This window comes from Mauremys mutica, chromosome 1 (genome assembly GCF_020497125.1).
Source record: "Mauremys mutica isolate MM-2020 ecotype Southern chromosome 1, ASM2049712v1, whole genome shotgun sequence".
Taxonomy (NCBI): domain Eukaryota; kingdom Metazoa; phylum Chordata; order Testudines; family Geoemydidae; genus Mauremys; species Mauremys mutica.
Window position 1 is genome coordinate 197,008,966 of NC_059072.1, and position 22,544 is coordinate 197,031,509.

The 22,544-nt window shown below is 42.7% G+C and overlaps 2 protein-coding genes across 9 annotated transcripts in view; one reads left to right on the forward strand and one right to left on the reverse strand.

The window, feature by feature from the left end:
- Nucleotides 1-672: 672 nt before the first annotated feature.
- CCT8 (chaperonin containing TCP1 subunit 8) lies at nt 673-17,923 on the reverse strand. Its single transcript, XM_045002280.1, has 15 exons — nt 17,741-17,923; nt 14,561-14,651; nt 13,721-13,800; nt 11,856-12,005; nt 11,367-11,547; nt 9,836-9,897; nt 8,018-8,155; nt 6,432-6,610; nt 4,662-4,728; nt 4,487-4,574; nt 4,257-4,372; nt 3,125-3,196; nt 2,883-3,047; nt 2,277-2,396; nt 673-1,023 (listed from the first exon to the last, which is right to left on the reverse strand). The coding sequence occupies exons 1-15, from the start codon at nt 17,798-17,800 to the stop codon at nt 946-948; spliced, it is 1,647 nt and encodes a 548-aa protein (XP_044858215.1). The 5' UTR covers nt 17,801-17,923; the 3' UTR covers nt 673-945.
- Nucleotides 17,917-22,544, forward strand: part of MAP3K7CL (MAP3K7 C-terminal like) — an 86,769-nt gene continuing 82,141 nt past the window's right edge. For 2 of the 8 annotated variants that reach the window (XM_045002289.1, XM_045002290.1), the window contains exon 1: nt 21,042-22,074. The gene's annotated coding sequence lies outside the window, so the exon portion shown is untranslated. Of the gene's footprint in view, nt 18,038-18,345; nt 18,477-18,886; nt 19,069-21,040; nt 22,075-22,138; nt 22,155-22,544 lie in introns of those variants that run through there. The other 6 variants (XM_045002282.1, XM_045002287.1, XM_045002288.1 and 3 more) reach the window with 6 other exon arrangements.

Here is a 22,544-nt window from a genome sequence, read left to right on the forward strand (position 1 = left end):
CATTCTGGGATGTATCAGGAGTGTTGTGAGCAAGACAAGTAATTCTTCCACTCTACACAGATAAGGCCTCAGCTGGAGTCCAATTCTGGGTGCCACATTTCAGGAAAGATGTGGACAAATTGGAAAAAGTGCAGAGAAGAGCAACAAAAATGATTAAAGGTTTAGAAAACATGACCTATGAGGAAAGGCTGAAAAAATTGGGGTTGTTTAGTCTGGAGACGAGAAGACAGAAGGACATAAGTTTCAAGTACATAAAAGGTTACAGGGAGGAGGGTGAATTGTTCTCAACCTCAGGATAGGGCAATGGGCTTAAATTGCAGCAAGGGAGGTTTACATTGGATGTTAGGAAAAACTTCTTGTCAGGGCAGTTAAGCACCAGAACCAATTATCTAGGGAGGTGGTGGAATCTCCATCATTTGAGGTTTTAAGAACAGGTGTGACAAACACCTGTCAGGAATGGTCTAGTTATTTCTTAGCCCTGCCCTGAGTGCAGGCGATGGGACTAGAACACCTAGGGAGGCCCCTTCTAGTTCTACACTTAGGATTCTATGACATCAGTAAAATGGTGCATGTTTAACTATAATTTCCCCAAATTGTGATTAAAGATTCATTGTTAATGGTGTTCAGGGTTTATTTGTTTTCATATACAGGGAAGCAGAAGCTGTAGAGAGATTCAAAACAAATTGTTCCTTTAATCAATATAGATAATTAACACTCAAAAGCAACATGTGTTAAAGTTCATTTTAAGGCTGCAAGTCTAATAGGACAAGTTAACAAATTGAGTCGTTTTATATTGCAAGTTCATTTATTGAAATAGTAGTGGTACTGCACTCTTTACTGGATACAGTTTCATAACTTAAGGTGAGGGAGAAAACATGTCAGGCCCCAACAGGAGTATTACAAGATGCATACAATCCTAGTTAACTCAAAGTACAGTGAAGGTGTTCATTCGCTTTGGTCATCATCCCAATCTTTCTTTCCTGAAGGAGGTTTGGGCCCACCAGCTGGTTTTGCCATGATGATCTTGGGGGAAAAATAATTAGGTTAGATAACACTCACTTTGGATTTTTCCTTTCTATAGCTTGAGACATGCAGTTTGAGCAGCATTCACTAAACTTATGCAGATCTGTTACTTTTGTACATTTTAACAGACAAGCTTTTGCCATTGGGTGTGTCCCATATTTCTGCAAATATATTGCAAGTTGGCACATCATAAGATGCTGTTTTCCCCAATACAATTTCAGTATTCCCTCAGTTACCTTTTTTAAAAGGGAGAGGGGGGATTCAAGCTGTACACTTTCACATCTAAGAACGATCGGTTTACTATCTAGCTAGTTTGTCAGATAGTGACTGGGTTACTGAACACAATGCAATATATTACAGGAAGTGTTTAAAGATAATCTGTAATGCACAAAATCTGAATAAACTAAAGATCTATTTTAAATCCCTGATATCAAGATTTCCCAGCATAAGCAGACTTCCAAAAATGCCAGCTACACCTCGCTCAAGTAGCACTGCAAATTTTAGTTTCAGTAAATAAATGAATTCACTACAGCACAGCAATCTGCCACAAATCGTATTTCAAACAGGTTGTTAAAAAGGTTAAATTGCTCACACACGTGCCCTTGAAATCCAACAATACATATTAGCTCTGTGCTAAGTGTGGATACATTCATGCAACAGATGTCTCTCTCAACTCAATATAACAAATGCCACCAGATTTTACAGGTTCATCTTTCTGGTCATCCATATCCCAGTGTCCTTGTTGTTTAGGGGCTTTTGGACCACCTGCTGGTTTTGCCATAATAATCTACAGAAGTTTTACATGCATCATACACATTTCTGCTAAAGTTCTATAAAATACAAACTCATTAAACTATCCAGAAAAGCCTTCAACACGTTCCTTCCATTTTATTGTACAAGATGCATTTAAAATATAGATGTGGAAGGTTGTTGGTTTTTTTTTAAATACATACTACACATTTTCTTTGAGACAGTTACACGCTCATACCTGTGAAATTAAGAGCTACTAACTATGGGTCAGGTTGTAAATCCAATATGTATGGATCTCAGTGATATGGCACCTTGCCTCACCTTTCCAAGATCTGAATCTAGCAATATGGTCATCAATAATATATCTTGGTTTCACAAAAATAAACCGATTTAAGGTTATCAGTTTATTTTTTATAGCATGTATTCCTGACATGTACAAAGAGGTCTCAAGTTAACTCAGAAGTTTGAAATCACTGTCTCCCAAAATCATATCTTCAACTCACCTGATCTACTCTGAGCACAGTCACTGCAGCATTTGTAGCCAGCTTAATACCCCAGTGTTTTCCAAGATATGTGTCTAACACACCAGTTTCCAACATATCCTTTACAGCTGCAGTTTCAGCCTGTCAGAAAAAAATATGAACATTGTTCAAAGTTTCACAGCACCAGATTTTCCTACCTTATTTCAAACTCTTCTACCTTGGTAATCCTGAACACCAACAGCCACACCCACCAAATGGTAATAAAATGACACTTTCCTGATTTTATCCCCTTTCCTCCAAATAAAACATTCATTTGAGCAACTTTTAGAAATGTGAACTGAATCGTAAGTGGAATTATCTGAATAACTATCCAAGAACATATCCTCATTTCTCACATACAACCATTGTGCATGTAGTAGCGTAATTTGTCTGCTGAAGAACAAGACATCCATTCTCATGGTAGACTAAGCTGTTTGTCTAGCTCACTGATTAATATACTGTTCCAATTACTTTAAAGCTGAACACCTAAAATCTAGAACATAATTTATATCCTTAGGTATTTTATGTGGAGTATTCTTTTGCACAGAACCAATTATTTTGGCAGGCATAATGTATGACATCATTTACCTCAATATCAAATCCAACATTTTTGTTGCCTTCTTGGTGCACTGCATAAAGGTTGGAGAGAACTTCATTGGCCTTTACGCCTGAATTTTCTGCTAGTGCTCGAGGAATGGCTTCAAATGCCTCAGCAAATTTCTTGATAGCATACTGGTCAAGCCCAGGACATGTCTAAAGCAAGTTTGAAAACTGTTTAATATTTTGAAGGAAGAGAAATGGATGAAGCGAGAAGAAAACACATTATTTACCTCTCCATAAGATGCGATCTGCTTGGCCAACTCAATCTCTGTTGCACCACCACCAGGAACAAGACGTTTATCCTGTGAACAAAACCCCACAAGATACATAATTATAAATGCAAAATGGTTTGAGGTAGTTTTGTTTTAAAGTAACCTGATTAGATTTTTAGTTTCTAGAACTAATTTCTGCCTTCATAAACAGATATTTTTCTTGGTAGAACATTACACAAGTGCAGAAGTGGCACCAACTTAAAAAAGTGAGGCATTTTATTAGTACGGCTAATGGTAAAAATCTAGCATCTATTATTTCTAAATGTCTTTTAGTAATGAACTTTTCCTAAACAACTAAATGGAAGTGGTAAGAGTAAATTTGTTTTTAATCTCAACTGACATGACTTGTTGGGAAAAATAGGAAAGGCACTGTATGTTAATACTGCTCCTCAGCCAATCATTTATTCTGGGGAGTCATCATAGAAGAGGCAGAATAAGAACTGCAAGGGACTCAAACTGTGGCAAAGTTGAAAGTTTAACATCTGATAGTTTCCAAAAGCTTCATGTTTTCTACATAGTTTTTCAGCCTGTATTCACATTGAGGATTCCCCATCTTATTTTAAAATCAGTATCTTAATTGCACAGTTTGAAGACAAAACTTTTGTAACAGACTAAGTTGTCCTAATTTATGAACTAAATATTTTTGTACAGTATCTAAGCATATTTAACATCCTTATCACTAATTATAGATACCAAGATCCAGATTTGCTGCTGCTCTCAGTTTCCAATAGGGACGGCAGGAGGTTGGGGAAAACGGTCCACAGAGTGCCACCTATTCACTGATTTTCTGGCCAGGGTGGAGTTAAGCTCTGCCAGCTTGTATTGGTCTCAAACAGATCATCTTGTCACTGAAGATGGACTAAGCACAGTGCACTCGGGCCACAACCCATCTCCTAACTCCAGGGCTGCACGAGTAGCATAGGAATCAATTACACACCCGCTCTTTGACCACTGGAGTTTTCCCCCCATGCTGAGGAGACACAAGTAGTTTCTGCATTCCAAGTGACAGAAGAGAGCAAAGCATGCCGTAAAGTCATAAATATCTTGGTCTACAGCTGTTTTAACAGAGAAGTATATTCATTTTACTCACCCTAGTGAGTACTTTGAAAGTATTAACACCATCATCTATAGCTCTCTCTATGTCATCCATTAGATTGTCTGTAGATCCACGGATTACTATGGTAGAAATGGCACCATCTTCCTTTTCTGTTAAGGACAGACAGACTTAATTCTCTAGAAAACATATCAAGATGTAGAACATTTATAAATAAGGTTCTAGTCATGACACAGAACCATGATCTCCTATGAATAGAAACATACCATGCTTAAACACAACTACTTGTGTATCCCCAACCTCCGACAAATAAACACTGTCACAATGACCCATTTCTTCTAGTGTAGGTGGAATCTGGAAAAAGAAGCACAAGTCAGAAAAAGATTCTGTTCATACAAAATAAATATCTCCACTGATGATACTCATCTGCAAACGGCATACCAATTTGGGAAGAGCGGTAGCCCCAACAGTTTTACACAGCCTCCTGAGATCCCATTTTGAGTTCAACCTTAAAAAAAAAAAAAAGAGTACCTTTTAGTACCATGTTTCCAAGAACAATTTGAAGTTTATATTCGTTTGCATGTAAAAATAAAGGTTTCCTCCATAATTTGGCAGTTCTATGTAATATCATAATTAGTTTAGTGGTATCGACTACAACACTACCATGGCATTAACCCCTCTAGTGCATTTCTGCAGTTGCTACTCTATGGATACAGGAATTCAGTGCTAATATTACAGACACCAAAGTAGTAATGTTTTATTTTTAAGCACTGTTCACTTGGAATCAATTTTTTTTTAATTTAATATCTGTCTAGCACTTTGAAAGTAACTATTAAACCTCAACATCTTTGTGATAGAGGACTAGCTATTATCTCCATTTTACTAATGGGGAAAATGAAGTTTAATGCTCAAGGCTACTAGACCAACATCTGGTCTGCTGTATTAAACCATGTTTCATCACAAATAACCTCATGGGATCAAAATGCTGTTTCTCTGAACATGTTACAACTCTTTTGAAGTGTCACTGATTCTGTTTAGTAAATAGAAGAGTACCTTTTACATGCACAAGACTTTTCTGAGAGGATCAAAATATGAAAATTTAACACTAGCTGTTATGTCTTTTTCATGGGGCTGTCCTACTTTTAATAATTATACCTATACTCAAAAATAAAATAATTATACCTATACTCAATTTTATAAAATGAATTTTAGTGCCCATGGAAGATGCTTATTAACAGTCCTAGGGCAGAGTTCTTCCATTTATGCACTACCTCTATTGTTTATACTTCTGCACACCACTACATACTCTGACTTGGAGGAACCACCATTGTGATAGCCCTACCTCTACGCACTCTAACCACTTTACTAAAATCACTAATGTGTCTTTTTAGAATATTTGATTTTGACGACTGGAAAATTATCTTCAGATGATGACTATATAGACAATGCAACCATTACACCAAAACTCCATATTCTGCAAGGTGCAATCCATTGTCAGGAAACCTCAAACTATGTTCGGTAACTGACGCACCCTAATCGTAACTAACTTAATAGACACTCAATTTCACCCTCTACTGGAGGAAAAATAATCATCCACATTAGGTAAGAATGTTTACATTACAAATACCTTTGTATTCTGAGGACTTTGAAGAGACAATAGCAAGTACACCTCTACCCTGATATAACGCTGTCCTCGGGAGCCAAAAAATCTTACCACGTTATAGGTGAAACCACGTTATATCAAACTTGCTTTGATCCGCCGGAGCGCACAGCCCCGCCCCCCAGAGCGCTGCTTTACCGCATTGTATCTGAATTTGTGTTATATCGCGGTAGAGGTGTATGGTATGTATAGGTCAGGGGTAGGCAACCTATGGTACGCATGCCGAAGGCGGCACGCGAGCTGGTTTTCAGCGGCACTCACACTGCCCAGGTCCTCGCCACTGGTCGGGGGTGGGGAGGGGGCTCTGCACTTTAATTTAATTTTAAATGAAGCTTTTTAAACACCTTATTTACTTTACATACAACAATAGTTTAGATATATATTATAGACATATAGAAAGAGACCTTCTAAAAACATTAAAATGTATTACTGGTACGCAAAACCTTAAATTAGAGTGAATAAATGAAGATTTGGCACACCACTTCTGAAAAGTTGCCGACCCCTGGTATAGGTATTGACATTTAAATTGTTTATACCATTTTAATCCTTACCTGACTAACATAAGATTGTATTTATTGGCATAATGAAGTGCCATGTCTGCCACTTTGCCACCTGTTACTACAACATTTGCACCAGCATCAGCAATTGCCTTGATTTGCAGATCCATTAGATTTTCTTCTCCCTTGCTGAAATTCCTAAGTTCGTCAGCATTTTTTATCAGTACAGTGCCCTATCAAAAGGAAACATTTTTCAATTTACAAAATACATGCATATTGTGCTTAGAGGTTTTACATGACATTGTGACAAACCAAAATGAACTTGCCCCTCTCCTGTTCACCACTTCAACTCATGCTACTTTATCACTATTCCTCAAGTAAAAAGCATGAGTGAAATGGGTCAGATACTAAATTGCAGGTCAGCAAGGTTCAGCTCTGGACCACCAGGAGAGAAATTTCACAGTTGAAGATCCTATCTCAGGAATGCCTTAGTTTCTTGTCCAGAGTTCAGATACAGGAACTGTTCATATCTGTCCCTGTAGCTGCTCAAGTGTCAAGACAGTGCTTCCAAAAACAGAATACTAACCATACAGAATTTTACATACACACAAACCATCCTGGCTGCCAGTTTACTTCTAGAGTTCAGTGTGATTTATGGAGAATGAGGTGTAATATCCTCCACATGGCTAGCACCAAGCGAGCAGCCACATTCTGTACCAGCAGAAGCTTCTATATGGTCTTCCAGGGTAGCTCCACAACACATCATACTAATTTACTCTAGATGTCAAGTAGGCTTGTATCGCTCTGGCAAGAGGAAAGTCACAACCATCCTCTCCAGACACAGGTGGAAAGATGTTTCCAGCTACCACTGTTATCTTTAAAATCTAAGGAAGGCTTTACGGAGGCAAAGAAATAGTAATGTCCCATTTTGAACAAAAAAGATAGATTGTCATCATCCACATGCTCATGTCAGTGCAGTCTAAACCATCTACTTCTTTTGACAGCCTTACATTGGACAGAAGGGTGTGATGAATAACACCACTTTGCACACCTGACATGAGTTCTCAGGGGAGCTATACTTTTGCCCAACACTATCCTCTAGGACTTTTCGAAAGGAAAGAATTGAGTCACTGCAATGCAGCTCCATTCACCCCTACCAGAGTCTATAACTTTTCAAGTAATTTTGTCAACCACCATGATGTAATATAGGTATCTGCAATTAAGTCAGTTAATTAATTTGCAATTAAATAAAATGTCATATTAAACAACCTAGTAGAGCAAAACTACCATGTGTTGGGCACACAAGAATATCTTGAGCCTTAAACTCTATTTTGACTCAAATTATATTTGTATGCTAACGTTTTGTGTTATCTGTCAGTGGTCTCAAGAAAAGTTTGAAAATGCATCTGCTCAAAGAAAAACTTCATATTAAAGTTAGAGAAAAATATGGTTTAGACAGCTATAATAGAAAACCCTGAACTTCATTTTAACATAGAAGCTCAAGTCCCCTATTAAAAAAAGTTGTCACTGTCCCCAACTGTCAAGGATATTTAAAGTTAATATTAACCTGAGAATAATACAGACCAAGTACTGCATATGTACATAAATTGCTATGGGACTTCTTTAGGGCACCTACATACCTTAGTTTCAGTTATCATGCCATCAAAAGGACAGGAATACACAGCTATTTTGGCATCTTTGACAGAAGTAACATCTCCTTCAGTTTCTTTTTTAAAAACCATACCATGCAGGACTGAAGAGGCAGAGATACCAGAGCCCTAAAGAGAATAAAGGGGACAGATAAAGATCACATTTCAGTTCACCAATCCACCACAATAAAGCTACACTTGCTCTTTTAAAAAAGGAAGTCTCACGTTTGAACATGCTTAGACATGTTTCTATTCCAGGACAAGGAGAAAACACTACGCTGATTTAGGAATACTGAATATTCTTCTCTAGAAACACACAGTTGAAGATTTATTCCATGGCAGTAACTATTAGAAATTTATAGTGATCCCTTTTTTTGCTCCCAGTCAGGGAGAAGGATTAACAAGAAAGAAGCTGATGGAAAGCACACGTTTAGCCCATCCTGTCATCCTTCCTGAGGTCTAATATCCCACTGACAGAGTAAGAACAACAGGATCAGGCCTGTAACGTTCTGCATCCTCCCCTACCCCAGCCTGAACATCTGGGTTGCATTTTAATTGAAGGTACGATTACTGAAAAACATATTGGTTGAGCTTTTAGCTCTTGAAGCTGATTTGTTTAACGACCAAATACTTAAAGAGTTCTGCCCCTGAAGACTACAGGCAATTCAGCTCTAAGCCAAGTACTGCACAGAAAATATCTTGAAACTAGGAATGCCAGAGTTTCGTAAAAATAATTTATTTGAATGTGCTATAACAACATATCTGCATTATTGAAGCGGTGTCTCAATCTATCAAAAATAAAAACAATCTTAAAGCCTAGCCTGGGTGAAGGACAACAGAAATGTAACATTTTAAGTGAGCTATTTTCATTACAGAGTTATCTAATACAGTAACAGGAATACCAGAATTTATTCATGGGGGAATTCTGCACAAGGGCAGAATTGATATCCCCTGCAGATATTCTCCCCCTCACAAAATAATTGATTCTGACAGAGGCAAAGAGAAGCCATGAGAGGGGTCACGCTGCAATTACACCTTTCGCCCACCAGGGGCTGATATGGTGCCAGAAGAGAGGGCAGCCAGCTGCTGAGCGGGAGGAGGCAGAGGCTGCCTTCCTCAAAGTGCCATGCCCGCAGGACCAGGTTGGGAGGCACGAGGTATGGGGGGACAAACAGAGTGGGGCACATAGGGATGCTGGGGACTCACAAACTGGGGTTCCAAAGGGCTAGTGAAGGTACAGGAGTTAGTGGGGTGAGTGGGCGTGCAGGGACAGATGTGCCTGACTGAAAGAGTGTCAGTGTCTGCGTAAGGGATGCTCCCCAACTCCCTAACAATCCCTCCCAGCCCCCACAAAAAACCTGTTCCATACTTCTCCCACCCACGCCCAACAACCTTCCAGGGCACCTTCCCAGCTATTACTTCCCTCCTGCTCAGCTCCTCTGTTGCCACTGACTCCCCCAAGCTTTCACACTGCTTCTGAGTGTGGCAAATATGTTTTTGAATTGTAGTTTAAATGAATTACTACTCAAAGTTCCATATTTAATATGCCTAGAAAGGAATCTATTTGTCAAATATTTCCTGAATCTTTTTTTGTTGTCTGTTACAAACATACTTGCTGACAAGTATTGTGAAATAAATTACCAAAATAATTGAAACTGGCGTGATTATATTGTGTTATTTTGACAAATAAAATATGCAGAATTTTGAAAAAAATTTAAATATTGTGTGCAGAATTTTTAATTTTTTGGTGCAGAATTCCCCCAGGAGTAAGAATTAGTCATGCTTTAGTGAAAAAAGTTAATAGCTTACCAAGATTTTGCATACTCTGATGCTGTCAACATTGAAATGACCAGAATTAGGAAGAATAGATACTGTTTGAGAAAAGAAACATGTATTATATAATTTAAGAGCAAAGTTCAAATGTGACACTAGAAAATCATATGCATTGTTTATATAGAAAATACTGTTAATAAGATATTTGGTTTCAAAAGCCTTTAAACAAATAAAGAGATCAAGAAATGAACTGCCAAATTTTACATCAGCAGGAAACAGTTACCCTCCTCAATGATCAGTTATAGATAAGTATAGAAAGCGGAACTCTTCACTATGAAGTAGGAGTATCTGGCCAACAAGAGAACACAAATCAATGAAGCCAGCAGGCCAAGTTTAGCCTGTGCCCACTTACGCTGAATTTGGCACAGAGTATTTTGAGGAAAAATTTGCACTAATGATGAGAGTTGTATTCTTGAGCTCTAAAAGATGGAGAGCTCTGTAGCAGGGTGGACCCCCGCTCCTGCCCTGAAGGGCTTAAAACAGCCCAGGAGAGGTCTGTGGCTGGGGCAAGAAGCCTGGGCTGATTGGGGAAAGTAGGCTCAGCTCTGGCCATGCCCCAATCAGGCCCAGCTGGCCCCTAAAAGAGGCTGTAAGCCAGAAGCCCAAAAAGTCTCCCTCTGCCTGTAGAGGGAGAAGGGCCTGGCTGCAGGGAGCTAGACCCAGGGTACCTGAGTGGAGCAGGGCTGGGGAAAGGCACAGGAGCTGGGGAGCTACTGCCTGGAAAGCCCCAGGCTGCAGCCTAGCATAAGGCCAAGAGGTACTGGGGGTAGCAGGAGGCAGCCCCAGGGGCAGGCAAAGGCAGCAGATCCAAACCCCTTTGCCTATGATGAGTGGCTGATACTACAGTCTGCCCCAGTGAATGGAGGCTAGATGAAGACCGGGCAGCAGCCAAAACTAAGGCAGAGTGGGGATAGTGGGTTGAGGGTTCCCCAGGGAGGGGAGACCCAGACTGGTGGGGTACTTCCGGGGGCAGCACCCCAGTTAAGAGGCACCGGGGTCCAGGGAGGGACTCGGGGCCAGAGGACAGGCAGATCACTGGCCTGCAGAGGGCGCTCCGGGCTGGCAGTGAGCAGTAATTCCCAAGGACAACCAGCAGGAGGTGCCGCAGGGGTGAGTCCACACGTCTACAAGCTCTATATAACAAAACTCACCAACATCACACTTAGATTAAGTCATGCATTTAAGAGCATGAGTGCAACTGCAAAGATGAAAATAGATTTTCATCTTGAAAATGTATGGCTTACTAGAAAGCCATTTGGACTAACCACAGCTGGGCCACAATGAGCATGAGGAGAATTCAGTGGGTAAGAGGAAAAGAAATACCACCTCCCTCTCTCCCTTCCCCCCAAAGGCTTGAGACCTAATATATTTAGCTCATTTAGCCTAATACATGAATAGCTGGCAATGCCTTTCACCTATGATGTGAGCACTTGAATAACATAACAAAGATTAAAAACAAGCTTGAATTCAGTTTAGATAAATACAAGATGCAAACTTGTTTACTTACCACATGCCTGAGCAATAAGCTTTGCCAGGAAGTTTTCATTGCCATATTGTTTACTCATTACTGAGGTGTGCAGCAAAGATGCCACTTCTTCAACATCATGCAGATTCTTTGCAGAACAGCATACTAAGTCAGGAAGAATTTCTAGGGCTTTCTTGCAAGCTTTTTCATAACCTTCTATCACCTATAATGAAAATGACAAAGTTCAATGACATTCTAACCTCCTCCACCTAACTGTACATTCATGTTCACTATGTTTCCTTCTGAAAAAGTCACAAAGTATCAATGCATACATTATGTATATACTCTCATTTGAAAGTTGACTAAAGGGAGCAACTCAAAAGGGATGGAGATCATCAAGTAATATATTGCAAGTATTCAAGAATATTACAGATGTGATTACGTAATACACAACCCAAGGTCACTGATTAACCCATATTAGTTATCATCTACCAGTGTTCATGCAGCATGAATATTAAATTAAGTACATGCCTCTGAAACTGAAAGTCCCATCCTCAGAAGTTCCTCTGCTAGCTCAAGAAGGGTTCCAGCAAAAACAAGGACAAAGTTTGTTCCATCTCCAACTTCTTGCTCTTGCATATGGGAAGCCATTACAATCATTTTTGCAGCAGGGTGTTGGACCTGTTAAAGGAGTTAAGACATATTAATTTAACTGTTAATATCCCAGTTAGTCAACTTTAAAAGTATATATCCCTAAAGTTCTTTGTTTGTATCAAATATAAGCTCCTTTTTGGTTAAAAATCTGATCTAAAGTTAATCAGGATTATGAACTAGATGGGGGGGAAGCAAGTTAAACAGTAAATTACACAATAAGCAAGAGTATAAAATATGAAAATTGCAAGACTCTGGAATACTGCTGTGGGGTTAAGACACTTAATAGAAAAAAGGCACTTCCTTTCTTCCCCACTTCTAATTGACAGCTGCATTATTTTTATGGGATACCAGTGTGGCCTTACAATCACACATGTAGATTACCTTAGACTTTCAATTTACCTTGTCAAGATAAACTTCAAGCAACACTGAGTTTTGTGTATGCATATATACACAGTTGATCAGCTCTAAGCTATACTTAAATGGCAAAAATGGCAGCTTTTCCGCCTTCTAATAAACAATTTAATAGATAAGTGCTTTATCTATTCTTGTATATATTTATAGCTACAATTACAGTGTCTAAGCCATGGTGAGATGCAAGATTGATTATAATAAGCAATTAAGACTCCTATATTTAAGCACTCTACTGAAATTTTACAGTACTGAAAATACTAGAAAAACAAATCTAACCGTGCATGTAAATATAGATTAAAAATATCTAATTAAAAAAGCAGTAAATACATTTTCTTAAACATTTCTGCTGTTTGTTCACTTGCTAATTTTAGAATTCAATCATTTATAATGGTCCCCTGTTTAAAGTAAATTAGGAAAGTTCTATCACAGTGACACTCAGACCTCAGTGGTTCAGGAGCCAAATTAGCAATCAACATCACCCAAAAGAGCCATAGTAGTGTGAATGCATTGTTTATGTACTATTTTTATATCTTCTCACAGCAAAATAACTGACCAAGTATTATTATTTTATCGATTACATTTGGTTAATAACATAGTAAAATAACCTGACTGGTTAATGATATTAAAGCACTGTGGTTTAATATCATGTGCTGCAAAGAGCCGCAGGAGACAAACTGAAGAGCCACTTGTGGCTCAGGAGCCTTAGTCTGAGTATCACTGTCCAACAGCATACACACAACATTATTCATGGGTTGACACAGAGGCCTCACACAATTGAGTTTCTATTTAACTGTTGCAGCAAATGACATGTCATCTCAGCTTCTGCACAATTCTATTAACTTTCTCATTGCAGAATAATGTCAAATCCCCAACATCCCTAAAACCAAAAGTGAGAATTCTACGCAGGTAGAGGGACATGTGAAAGTTGGCACCAACAAGAAATTAACATTGCACTTATTTCTCTTAAACAGGAGTCTTCCACACAAGATGTTAGCAATTACAATCCATGTCTCTTTCATTCCTAAACTATCCTCCTATTTTGAGGAGGAAGAGAGGTAAATACTAATAATGATATTCAATAATCCAAGTGTCTTTGCAGCAGGGCCTGTCACTACTAGAACTCTGAAAAGCCCTTCTATTTTTTTTCTGTTGTGTGTATATTTGCTACACTCCTCTCAGGATCCAATTATGAATTAGATAATTTGGGAACTGTGGCCCTGATCCTACAAACTTACCCTTATTAATAAAACCGAGTAGAAGTCTTAGATGTTGAAATAAACTTTAGCTAGTTGTATGCAAGTAAAAATCTTTTAACACGAAAAAGCACTTACCTCCAACTCCCTTAAGATAGTTGCGGCATCGTTTGTCACGAAAAGCTTCTCAAGATGATTGATAACCATTTTGTTCATTCCTAAATGATAAAAAGCTTATCAATTCTTATTTTAAACAATTGTAAATACTTTACAGTTTGAATTGGTGTTATTTGGTTAATTCTGCTCATCTCATGCAATCGATGGACTATTTTTGTTCTTCATATAAAAGTATTTATAACAAAGCAGTTTACCATAATCAGTTTCCTCTGTAAAGAAGTGGCTTGGGATATTTTGGCCTTCATAATTTTTAGCCCTATAAACATTTGTAAATTTGGATTGAGGAACCTGTGAGACCTCTCTCTTCTGAAACAAAGTTTTGAAGTTACATAAAGGGGATACTAACAATTTAAACCAAATTAGTTTTTTGTAATCCTATTCTTACATAATTTAAGATTACTAACAAAAATGTACCAGCACAATCTGTTTGTCAGTTTACTTTGTGCATTTGATAGTGCAGTGTGTAGTCAGGTTAACCATGCCCCCTACAGAGTCAATGTTTCTTCACCTTCTGTGATCTTTCACATAGCAGCAAATAGGACAAAAAAAATTAAATTAGGACAATGAAGATAATTCTACAAAAACAGACTTGAGGACTCAGAGGCAGGTATGGTACATTAAACTTTTTTTTTTAAAAATTGATCAGACTGAAAATTCTCCTTTATTGAAATCATGTGACTAATGACTTTTATAACTGAAGTTTTACCACAAACAATGGAATAGTCATTCTTCAAGAAAAACAAATATAGCTTCTTTGTACATAAGTATTACAATAAACAGTATAAAATTAGAGAAAGTTACCATTTGGTCCAAGAGCTGTACGAGTGGTTTGGGCAAGCTCCTTACATGCCTGTATGTTCCTAAATACAGCTTCTTCTAATCCTGAAAAATGCTACCCAAAAAAAACCAAACAAACAAACAAAGAAAAAAGATTTATTGCTTAGAATCGGAGGTTCTAACAAAAAAAGAATTACAGTCACTTGTCATTTCACAGCCAGGATGAAATGCTGGCTTCATTAAAATCAATAGCAAATCTCCCACTGAGTTATTTTGGAGTGAAATCCTGGCTACACAAAAGTTTAAACAAAAATTCAATCCTCTTTCAAAAACAGCGACAAAGAAGCTAACATACACTGGCTCTCAACTGCAGAGTTTAGCAACTAAAGCAAATTTATGAATATGAAGGAGGAAAGTTGGGTCAACACTCAACAGATTGAACCCCATAAGTCTGTCCAAGTAAATCAGGGACTTCTGGTGAGGTTATTGACTTATGGAGGGCATGACAAATGTCCTCCACACCTACTTTCCTGAGAAAAATTTATGCACCATCATTCCCATCAAGACCATAACCCCAAAGTTATACCATTTACACCACTTACACATCAGTAAGTCAACTATGCCCCACAAGATAAATAATTTCAAACTCCCTCCCACATACACCTCTACCCCAATATAATGCTGTCAGCGGGAGCCAAAAAATCTTACCGTGCTATAGGTGAACCTGGGTTACATCGAACTTGCTTTAATCCACCAGAGTGCGCACCACACACCCGGAGCACTGCTTTACCGTGTTATATTCAAATTTGTGTTATATTAGGTCGCATTATATCGGGGTAGAGGTGTACATACATCCCTTTGTAAATTCAGAGCTCCTTCTATCAGTTAATAAATCATGTCTCCTCTCTCAAACACCTCTGCAAAGTGCATCTGGGTGCCCTCTAAAAGTCACAGAGAAAGGTCTGTTTACCAAGCTCTCTCATAACTTCAGGAAAGGTAGAAGCAGCTCCAGCTGTTCTGTTCCTCTGTCTCTTCTTGTTAAAGGAGAACCAGCATCTGTGCCATCTTGCTTCCCCTGATCCCCTCTCCTTTCTACAAGAGTTCAGCAGCTCCTGCAACTATTCCCTACCTCCAACTACCCTCTTGTTAATAAAGAAAAGCATAAAGTTCCCTGAGCTCCTTGCATCTCCCATTCTCCATCCTGTTAAGCAGCAGTGCTCAGAAACCTCTGTTGCTTTCTTCTCCCTTCCAGAGAAGGAATCAGCAATAACCTAGTCCAGAGGTTGCCAGCCTGAGAAGGAGCCAAAAATTTAACAATGTACATTGCCAAAGAGCCACAGTAATATGTCAGCAGACCCCCGTGAACTCCCCCCCTCTCTCCGCACCTCCCAATCGCTGTTTCGGGGCATGCAGGAGGCTCCGGGGGGAGAGGGTGGAGTGAGGGCATGGCAGGCTCAGGGGAGGGCAGGGAAGGGGTGGAGTGGGGGCAGGGCCTGTGGCAGAGCCACGGGTTGAGCAATGACCACCCCCTGACACACTGGAAAGTCGGTGCCTGTAGCGCGAGCCCCGGAGTCGGTGCCTATACAAGGAGCCGCATATTAACTTCTGAAGAGCCGCATGTGGCTCTGAAGCCACAGGTTGGCCACCCCATACCTAATCCCTCTCTGTCCATTTATTTGAGCAAAGCTTCTATTCTCCTAGGCAGGTTTGTCAACTCCTGGCAAAATACCTTAAATATATTAATTCAATGTTGAGTGTAGAATTGTACTAAGCATTTTGCTTCTCTGGAATTTTTTTTGTATACAGTATAGTAAGAATAGACTGATATGAGGTCATTCCTTGGTAACAGGAGTGAGTTAATTTATTAGCATTTGCATTCCACAGCTGGGGCTCCTTTGTGCTAAGCACTGTGTGGATATATATCAAAACAATTCCTTGCCCAAACAGCTTGCAATATAGAAAGCCAAGCAACCTACACAGGGTGAGGGATCAGAGTCTCAATAAAAACCGAGTTGTGGTTGAATGGCCTGACAGCTGCTCAAATTACCCACTGTCAGTTGCCTAGTGCTTTGGGGGCATTATTGTTAATACTTTCATAGACTCCAAGGCCAGAAAGAACTCTTGTGGGGAAACTCGGCGGCCTATAATATACAGGTCAGACTAGATCAAGATTGGATGTTTTTCTAAAATATATGATCTAGGAATTATCGTGATTTTAAAATGGCCAGTGGTGGGAAAAGGTCACCACAACCCTTGGTAAATTGTTCCGATGGTTAATTACTCTGTTAAAAATGTACATCTTTCAATTTGAATGTTTCAATTTCCATCCATTGGATCATTTTATATCTTTCACTGCTAACCTGAGGAGCCCATTATTAAACATCTGTTCTCTGTGTAGGTACTTTTAAATTGTAATCAAGTCACTCCACTTTCTCTTTGTTAAGCTAAAACGACTGAGCTCTTTCAACCTATCACCATAAGGCATGTTTTTCTAATCCTTCTTGTGGCTCTTCTGTGAATCCTCTCCAATTTGTCAACATCCTTCTTGAGTTATGGACACCAGAATCGGGCACCAGATTCCAGTGGCGGCCACGGAGCTACAAATACCTCACGGCTGCTCCTCCCCTATCGAGGCAGCCCAGGGTTACAGTAGCTCTTTTGGTCAGAGTCTCGCCCCGGGAGCTCCCATTCCCCTGCTTACCCGCCACAGGGCACAACCGCTCTCCAGGGCAGGGGGGGGACTCGGGCAGGGCGGGGAGGGGGGGACGCCGCCAGGGCCGGCTCAGCAGGGGAAGGAGGCGAACCGGGGTTGGGGTCGGGGGGGGGGGGGGGCAAAGGCCGCTCGGGCAAAGGGGCCGCGGGCCCAGGGCAGGGTGAAACCGGCAGGTGAAAGGGGGAGATTCGCTCCAGCCCAGCCCAGCCCAGCCCCTGCCCAGGGTGCAGCTGCGGGCCCCGCCGGCAGCCTCCGGGGCGGCCCACGCGCGAACCCGCCCTGCAGGGAGCTGCCCCCGAGCCCGCATCTCGCGGCCGGAGCCCCCCGCCCCGCACTCGTCCGAGGGGGAGGGGCCCCGCGGACACGACAGGCCCCGCCCTCCGCAGCGCGTGGAGCCGCAGGGTCCAGCCCGGGCTGCGCTTCTGGAAGCTTCTCCGGCCCGGCCCCGGGGGCGCGCGGGGACCCCAGGCCCGGCCCCGCCCCGCTCTCACCTTGGCGCCTTCTTTCAGCATCTGGGCGAAGCCCGGGGCCTTGGGCACGTGCATCGCCATGTCCGCTCGGAGCAGCGAGGCCGGCCACGCGCCGCGATGCACGAGCTGAACCACGGGAAACGGGAGAATGGAGGGAGCTTGCGCGCGCAACTCACAAGCCCCTCCCCTGGCACGCAGGCGCAGAAGGGAACAGCTGCGCCAGGCTGGGGCGGGCTCCCTCCTTCCTCCCAGGGAGAAGCGAATGATCCCTAGAGAACATCGATCGGTCTGGGCTGGTTCGTGGACGCGCGGGAGGAGGTGGAGTCCCTGTGACAGCCGAGGGGACGAGTTGCGCGCGCCCACAGCGGCCGCTTTGCGCCTTCCCCCAACGGCCGGGCTGCGGCGCCTCGCCTCGCTCTGCAGGCGCGAGATGGGGCTGCGTCCCCCTGCCCGCGCAGCCAGCCTGTGCTGCGGGTGGAAGCCCCCGTGTGTCCGCACACACGGCGGTCGGGCTGAGTGGGGGCGGCAGGCACCCGGCGCATGGCGGGGCGGGGCGGGGCGGGGCGGGGGTAGCTCGGCAGACCCGGTGTGACTCAGGCCCGACGCCCTGTGATTTTGCAGTGTGGACACGGGTCAAGCCGGAGCTCCCAGCCTGAAGCCCTGCGTCGGGCACGTCGGCTGCCATAGCACGGCTGTGGGAGCCGGGGCCAGCAATTGTAAACCCAGGCTTGCATTGCAACGTAGTGTGGCTGCTCAGGTGTGGGTTTGGAAACTCCACGTCCAGGTCCCACAGCCCAGGTTTTCAACACAGTGTAGGCATCCCTGTAGTGCCCAGGGCTTTAGTTACTTGGCTCAGCGTTTCCAGAGACGGGCTCCCTGTCCCCCTCTTCCGTGCTAGGGCCCCTCTCCCATCTGGGAGGAAGAGCAGAGTGTTTGCAGCCCAGCTGTTTGTGACACCCTTTCCCCCAGGCTGAAACCCCAGAGTATGCACCGTGGGTGTCGACTATGGTGCTGCATCATCAATAAAGCTACATTTTAGTCACAGGTATTAGTAAAAGTCATGGACAGGTAAAAATACCAGTGACTAAAATGTGGGGGGGGGTTGCCCGAGACCCCTGCTGGTGGGGGTGTGTGGAGTGATGGGGCGAGCAGGCTCCCTACCTGGCTTCGCACACACACACCCCCAACAGCAGCAGAGTTTGGGTGTGGGAGATAGCAGGGGGTTGGGGCCCAGCCAATGGAAGCTGCAAAGCCAGTGTTCTGGGCGGAAGCAGCGCACAGAGCTACCTAGCCACACTTCCACCTAGCAGCTTACGAGGGGGATGTCACCGCTTCTAGGGAGCCTCCAGGTAAGCGCTGCTCAGAGCCCGCCTCACCCCGTCCTGTGCCCCAACCCCCTGCTCCCTCCAACACCCAAACTCTGCTGTGGGGGATGGGCATGGTGACTTGGGACTGCTGCAGCAGCAGCCGCTGCCCCTGAGCCAGGCACACCGGCTGCTGCAGAAGTCACGGAAAGTCATGGAATCCGTGACCTCCATGACATACTTCACCCATAATCATCAAGGCAAATCCAAAAGGGACATAGCTTGCTTGCAGATCTGGCACCACCCAGATAAATCTTGAAATTGTGTGGCTTACTAGAAAGCCATTTGGACTTGATGATCTGGCAGGGTGTTCAGTGGTCTACACTTCAGATGTAGGCGGACATGGTGTTATGGTGCTCAGTGGTGTGAAAAAGACGCACCCCTCAGCAATTTAGTTATGTTGGCCCAGTGTTGATTCAGCTAGGTCAGTGGAAGAATGCTTCCATTGACCTAGCCACTGTCACTCAGGTTCCTACAGCAACAGAAAACCCCTTCTGTCCCTGTAAGCTGCATCTAACTATGGGGCTATGCCTGTATCTGTCATCTCACCACTGAAGCTTTTGGTGACCACGTGATCGCCAACTGTGTAGAGGCCTTCCTTGATAAATATCCTTCATAATACACAAAAGCTGTGCAGAGAAAAAGGAAGATGCATTCAAATAATAACAATAAGCAGTTTAGATTCAGGGGTTAGGAAGCCTTTACAGATTGTAAGCCTTAACTTCTTAGTCCTTTGCTTCTCTAAATTAATTTGTTAGTGGTTGTATAAATGAGTTTAGTTTAGCTTCTTTCTGTAACCAAATTCTTTCTGCACAGCTTTTGTAAAAGACATACTATCCTTGTTATTTTAATAACTGAATTAAACTAAACTGGTTTACGCCCCACTTCATGATGGTGCAGCATGTCTACTTTAGGGTTTCCACTGGTGTGTAACTAAATCTGTTTATTCTAATCTTACATTCATTTAGCTACACCAGTACAAATTTTCTTAATGTAGACAAGCTCTAAGTAAGGGTTGTCACTTAAACAACCTCAAGAGGGTGCACTTACCTTAATGTTATGACTTGCATAATTTAACAGACTTGTGTGTTTTTATAACACCATGTAACACAGTAGAAAAGAGAAGTAAGAACTACTGTAGAAAGTGAAACACAACAAACCACCTCGTTAATTAATATTTTTTAAAATGTAGGCCTTTCCTCCATAAGTCTACAAATCAGAGCTAGGAAAATTTGCCAGCGAGCAAGCTTTGTTATATTTATAGTCAAGGTGTCCAGGAGAATGAAACCTCAGGAACAACTATGTATTCTTTATACCAGTGGTTCCCAAAGTTGTTCCGCCACTTGTGCAGGGAAAGCCCCTGGCGGGCCGGGCCGGTTTGTTTAACTGCCGCGTCCTCAGGTTCGGTCAGAGGAACAAGTGTGGGAACCACTGCTTTATACAGTACCAATTCTAATAACACAATGCATGAACTAGCTTCATGTTAGAGGAGAAGGATGAGCTAGTGTTAGGGTGCTAGCTTGGTACTTGGAAGAAGTGGGCTCAGTTACGTGCCCCATCACAGACTTCCTGTGTGAGCTACAACAAGCCACTAGTATACACTGAAAAGTTTTGCAGCTTTTTTAAAGTGGCCAATTCTCCCTCTCTCCCCCTCCAGCATGGTTGCAGTTATACCGGTATAAAAGTGCTTATGCCAGTATAGCTTATTCTAAAGAGGCATGTGAGTTTCCATCATATAAATCTCTTTGTAGCATATTTGTAGCTTGCTTTACTGGATGTCAGATAATCTAGTAGTAGTTAATTAATTATATGTAGGGCTGCATGTCTATCATGGAGGTCATGGATTCCGTGACTTTCTGCCACCTCCGTGACTTCTGAAGGGGCCAGTGTGGCTGACCCCAGGGCAGCCCAAGCAGCTGGCTCCAGGCCAGCCGCACCAGCTGCTGCTGGAACGGCCTCGGGGACAGCCACACCAGCCACTGCTCTGGCGGCCCCCAGTAGTGGTCCTGGGTGGTCAGAGCAGATGTGCCCTAGGCAGTGGTCCCTGGGCGGTTGGCCAGAGCCGCCACGGCCCTAGGCAGTGGTCCGCAGGCAGCTGGCCGGAGCAGCTGCAGTCCGCAGCCCCGGGCAGTGGTCCCTGGCCAGAACAACTGCAGTCCCGACCGACCATAGTAGACACAGCCCTAGGCAGTGGTCCCTGGATGGCGCAGCTGCAGTCTGCGTCCCCGGGCAGCGGTTCCTGGAGCAGCCATAGTCCGCAGCCCCAGGTAGTGGTCCCCTGGCAGCTGACCGGAGCAGCAGCAGTCTGTGGTCCCAGATAGCAGCCCTTGACCCTCCGGAATAGCCGTATCCCCCGGCAGCGGTCCCTGGCTGGCCGGAGTTGCTGCAGTCCACTGGCCCCTGGCAGCTGGTGTTGCAGGCCCTGGGCCCCCTCCCCAGCAGTGCCTCCCCCCCAGTCCTCCCTCCAGCAGCACCTTCTCCCCCCGGGACACCACCACAGGTCATGGCAGTGATTTTTTGTTTATTGCCCATGACCTATTCATGACTTTTACTAAAAATACCCGTGACTAAATCGTAGCTTTAATTATATGAGCTTTAGTGATGGTATCTGCAGCCCTTCTCTTCCTGAGTTTCTCATTTCATAGCTGCGCTGGGTACTTAAGTTTATTGGCATAATGCAGCCAATGTGTTTTTAGTATTACAAAATAAAGACCCTGAGCCTGATCTCAGTTATACTGGTTTTGGTCTGTTGTAATTCCCTTCACTTCAGTATATTCGTTCCTGATTTTCACTGATCTGAATGAGAGCAGAATCAGGACTATTTAGGAAAAGAAACCTTTAACTTTCCATTAAAAGTACAAAAACCCCTCTTTCTCAATGGAGGACTTCTACTCACTACTCCCTCAAGTCACCCATCGTGATAACCTTTGGCCAACGAAGGCTGGATGTTACCATTTCAGAGCCCATGAATGCGGCTCTCAGCTTTTTCAGGTAACAGTGTCTCTGAAGCACTCCCAGTGCCTGTAAGAAGCAAGTCTTTGCTGAGGGGCTGAACCAAGGATTTCTGCATGGTATTATGGAGTGGTAACCTTGCAAGCATTGAGCCAGTCAGAAAGTGACATTCCCTCATTAAATCTACAGTAATTAAAATGTCATTAGTTAATTAATTAGTCAAATTATTACAAATACTGAATGTAATTTGTGGAATGTTGAAACTTGACTAAGACTCAAACTCTCAATTCATGTGGGCTGCCAATAACCATCAGATGGTAACAACTTTACATCATCACTGACTTGATGCAACCTAGGACAAAGGCTGTGTATCCTCTACCTTATTCCTTGAACAATTTGATTTGTCCTAATTCAGATGGCTTATTAAAATGCAGGTTTTATTTTGAGAAGTATATTAACAAGTGTTTGTATCCATTCACAATGCTTTAGATAAGTAAATAATGTGGGTG

Excerpts from the sequence above, each read along its gene's own strand:
- CCT8 (XM_045002280.1), bottom strand. The coding sequence starts at position 17,800 with ATGGCGATGCACGTGCCCAAGGCCCCGGGCTTCGCCCAGATGCTGAAA. Across the intron at positions 12,006-13,720 it reads CTATCTTAAGGGAGTTGGAG|GTCCAACACCCTGCTGCAAA; the intron begins GTAAGTGCTTTT and ends CTCCTTTAACAG. Across the intron at positions 11,548-11,855 it reads TGGGACTTTCAGTTTCAGAG|GTGATAGAAGGTTATGAAAA; the intron begins GCATGTACTTAA and ends TTTTCATTATAG.